Consider the following 4,218-nt stretch of genomic DNA (forward strand, 5'->3'; position numbering starts at 1 on the left):
AACAACCTTTGATTCCTGGAACCTCCTACTAGCTCATCTCACAAACAACCAAAACCCTACTCATAGCATACCCACCTCACTGCCCCATCAGACGACAGTCTCCCTAATCCTCAAAACAAAAGCTCCTACCCCAGTCACCACAGTTTTTTGCTTCCTTCTTTGCTCCTTATGGATAGCTAGAAACGGTGCAGTCTATCACCAGCAACTGCCAAATCCAACGAATATAATGCAGATGGCCATTAAACCCCAGCATGAATATACATGGGCTCAAAACCACCTATCGCCAGTACTACCTGGGATGCAACCTTATCCGAACTCAGCGCAAACAACACTAACAACAACAACCATCTTCGTGGGATGACTCAAACCCCACTTAGATTGGATCAAAATTAACACTGACGGAGCAGCAAGGGGATATCCTGAAATAACGAGAGCATGTATTATATGCCGAAACGAGGAGGCCGGTACAATCTTAGCAATAACACAACCACTCAGTATCACCACTGCACTTGCACCAAAAACTTGGGCCATGCTCATCGATTCTAGAACGGCAACGGAACGAGGATGATCAAAAATTCAATTTGAAACAGACTCGGAGAACTTAACGAGATTTCTAATCTCGGACGCCGACGCTCCATGGTACATTTCTAACCAGATTGCATAAATCAAGTATAGGTTTACCCAAATTCAACAATATACTATCAGGCACATCTACGGAGAAGGAAATCAAGCAGCGGACGATCTGGCAAATCGAGCAGCAGACAATTACTCTATAGGGAAGCTTGCAACAACATCGTGGGACAATATAATTCCCCCACCTATAAGTTTTATTGTAACAATAGACTCTATGGACATAACATTTCCACATGTAATTTCACATTAATTTAATAAAAATGCATGCTAGATTCCAGAAAACGCGTGCTAGATGTGGTGCAAGATTCAACTGGTACAATCAAGCAACGTCCAATCTTGTAGGCATATGGGAATAGCTTTTCTTTGTGGTTCTTATAATATACCCAGAAACTCAAACGATATACACAACCAGACACATTACATGATTAAAAGATTTCGTTAAACACACAAAATATAAACACGAACAGCAATGTCTGAAATCAAACGAACACATCTGTAGAAACAATGGTGGGGTGAACTTTTTCCCCTCCATTGAGTTTCTTTTGAAACTCCATAAACAACAAACTTTATTTAGTATTATTAGTACGTCATCTGTATTCTCTAATCTTCTCTTTTTCTCTTTTGTATGTGTGTGATGTCTCACTTTCTTACCTATCTAATTTCCCTTCATCTTTTCATATATAAAATTACTCATTTTCTCTTCAAGAAAGGATCTCCTTCAATGAGCTCTCGTCTGAATATATATCCAAAAGGGCAAGTGCCTGTAGACAGAGAACAAACATGCATATAGATGGTCACAACTCGCATGCAAGGCAATCTCAGGTCGTATCACATAAGAAGTGGTAAAATGTTGGTATTACTTTACCTCTGGTATGTTCAATTCTAGCCTGAACTTGGGTCCATCATAGTGGTGCAGTACGGGCCTGAATGAGTCCTCCTCTAATGGCTCACAGATTTTGCGTGTAACTACTCGTACCTATAACATGGGAGAAATTATATTAGTACCTCTAATAAAATCAGTAACTGCAACTTAAAAGAGTAGAACGGTTTCAGAAATATGTCCAAAGTGCAGTTTTATCACAAATCTCAATTTGGACTAAAGATTAGGAGAAATCCTCTGGATTGCATAACATTTTGCTAGCACAGTTCATTGACTGGTTCTGTTTTCTTAAGGTGGACAATTAACATAAGAATTATTGTTTAAGACGTCCATAAAGCTTTCTGATATCATGGGCTTCAGTCCAGAAGCTTATAAGGTTTGGTGCTACTATCAGTATATTATCCAAGATTCTCGAGCATACTAAACAAGTCGCAGCAAGCGATTAAACATTTATGGAGTATGTACCTGAGCTGGAAAACGGGATTCACCCGGACATTTCTTATCCTCCCACGCTGATGGATCAATGTTCGTCCCTCCAAAACTTGCCGCCTAAACAATAATAAAAAAGATAAATACTGGTTTAGTAACATGCAAGATCTGCTCCCAATGGTCCCAGAACATGTAAATTTTGTTTCCGCTAAGTATACTCCTGGAAACATGCAAAATACACTTTTCTAGAAAAGTCCATTTCTGAAAAACAATCTTTAGCCCTTTAACCCACTGGATGATCTTCCAGGATAGATCCATCCCAAAATGAACGGACTTACTTATATACAACTACTAGTGATTATCCAAACCTCCTAGAACACAATTAGAATAACATCCTTGTCCTTTCTATGATAAGTGTAACTTCTAGGTGTGTCTTGATTCTTTTGAATATCAATATCATCGTTTCAACTTACAATCTTTCAAATCAAATGATATTTACAAGTCCATTAGTTTAGAATGAATGATGTTCGGTACAACTGAATTCTAGTTTACAGTTCAAACATTCGGTAATACTTGTCGATGTATAGCAAAAGTTTTACGAAGTCAACTTACTGTAGTCTCTTGATGAAGATATGGGACGAACTTAAGGATTCCATATGGCATTATTCCACATCTTTAAGACGTCATTAGTGAGTGAAATTCAATCAAATTCTTAGTTATAGTTTTGTGAAACCTATCTTAACTGTATAAGTAGAAAACTGAATTACAAACCTCAAAAATTCCATGGAGTTGATGAGTGGAGTAGTTGTAAAGAAAAAGGGGTAACCCTGGTGTTATTGCTCTCACTGAATCTCTGTATCTTGGTGGAAGTCCTAGAAATTCATATCAAAGTAGCAAAATTAAAACAAAACCACACAATTCAGAGAAACCAATTAATAGAAATCCCCTAATGAAACAGAAGTTAGTCCAATTAAACGTTTACTAAGTAAAATAAAATTTGAAGTAATCAGAAACGAACATCAGATAAGAAAGAGACAGTTAGAGATGATACCAAAGAGTTGTCTTTTGAGGTTTTCTTCCATGGTATCATTGTTACAGACGAAGATATACCCACCAACAGTTTCATTTCTAGGAAGAGATTCAGTTGCTGGAAGAGTTTTGAATCTCTTATCAACACTGTTTTTATTACTCTCATCTTTATTTTTGTTGTTGTTATTAATTTTCTTCCCTGTATTACTCACCAAATCCTCTTCCTTATTCTTGTTGATGTTGTTACTGTAATTGATTCCAGTTTTTGGATAAAACCCATTAATATTCAAATTCTTCTGATTTCCTCCAACAACTCCACCAAATGGGTTATTATTCCCAGACTTCCAACCTTCATTAACCCCATTAAAATCTGATCCTTTTGGCTTCAAGTAATTATTATTATTAATATTTTGATTAGATAAAACCCTTTCACCACCAACTCTAATATCAAAATTCCTTCTTTCTTCAGGCCTTTTTGAAGCAAATGATGATGAATTCCCCCAAATATTATCATTTATAGATAGATTAGCAAAGTTTGATGACTGAACCCTGAGTTGATCGCTAAACTGCCAGAAAGATTGTTGTTGATTATGGTTGTTCTCCATATCTATTGTATTGATGAATAATTGAGAAATGGGGTATATGATTGAAATGAGATTTAAAAATTGGTTCTTCAAAGGCAATGAGTTTGATACTTAAGAGTTAAGATTTGTTGGTATTAGATAAAGATTGAAGAAAACGGAGAGGAAGTTTCAAAGAAATAGACTTTGCTGATAAGCAACACAAAAGAGTTGAATTGCATTGAAGAGTTCAAAGTATTTGAAAGATTTTTAATTGGTTCCCACTTTGAATTTTATTGGCCTAGGTGTTATGTTAACTGTTGAGTTTGATAAAAAAAAATGACCAAGTACAAAGGATATTCTTCTTTTTAAGTGGGCAAGACTTTATGGTTTTGTTGTTTGTTATAGTCTTCTTTACAAGTGTCTTCTTATTAGTCATGCATCACAAATGTACAAGTGTATAGAGATCTTCTTCTTCTTGGTTGTTAGTGATTCAGATGTTGATGATAACTACAGCTCTTTGGACCTGGCAAGACTTAGAGCTACACCACACATGCGGATACAGCAGCTGCAGCACCATGGAAAATGTGGGGAATTTCAAATATGGACGCGGAATTATTAATAGAATTGTTAGGTGAAGAATCAAGAGATATTTTATAAAAGGATCGTATATTTTTTATCATATTA

General features: G+C 36.2%; 1 protein-coding gene across 1 annotated transcript; it reads right to left on the reverse strand.

Moving 5' to 3' along the window:
- Positions 1 to 971: 971 nt before the first annotated feature.
- On the reverse strand, positions 972 to 3,853 carry LOC113299018 (B2 protein-like). Its single transcript, XM_026547944.1, has 5 exons — positions 2,994 to 3,853; positions 2,714 to 2,814; positions 1,979 to 2,062; positions 1,499 to 1,609; positions 972 to 1,394 (listed from the first exon to the last, which is right to left on the reverse strand). Exons 1-5 carry the CDS (start codon positions 3,574 to 3,576, stop codon positions 1,335 to 1,337), a joined length of 939 nt encoding a protein of 312 aa, XP_026403729.1. The 5' UTR covers positions 3,577 to 3,853; the 3' UTR covers positions 972 to 1,334.
- Positions 3,854 to 4,218: the final 365 nt, after the last annotated feature.

The sequence above is a fragment of the Papaver somniferum genome, chromosome 7 (genome assembly GCF_003573695.1).
Source record: "Papaver somniferum cultivar HN1 chromosome 7, ASM357369v1, whole genome shotgun sequence".
NCBI lineage: Eukaryota > Viridiplantae > Streptophyta > Magnoliopsida > Ranunculales > Papaveraceae > Papaver > Papaver somniferum.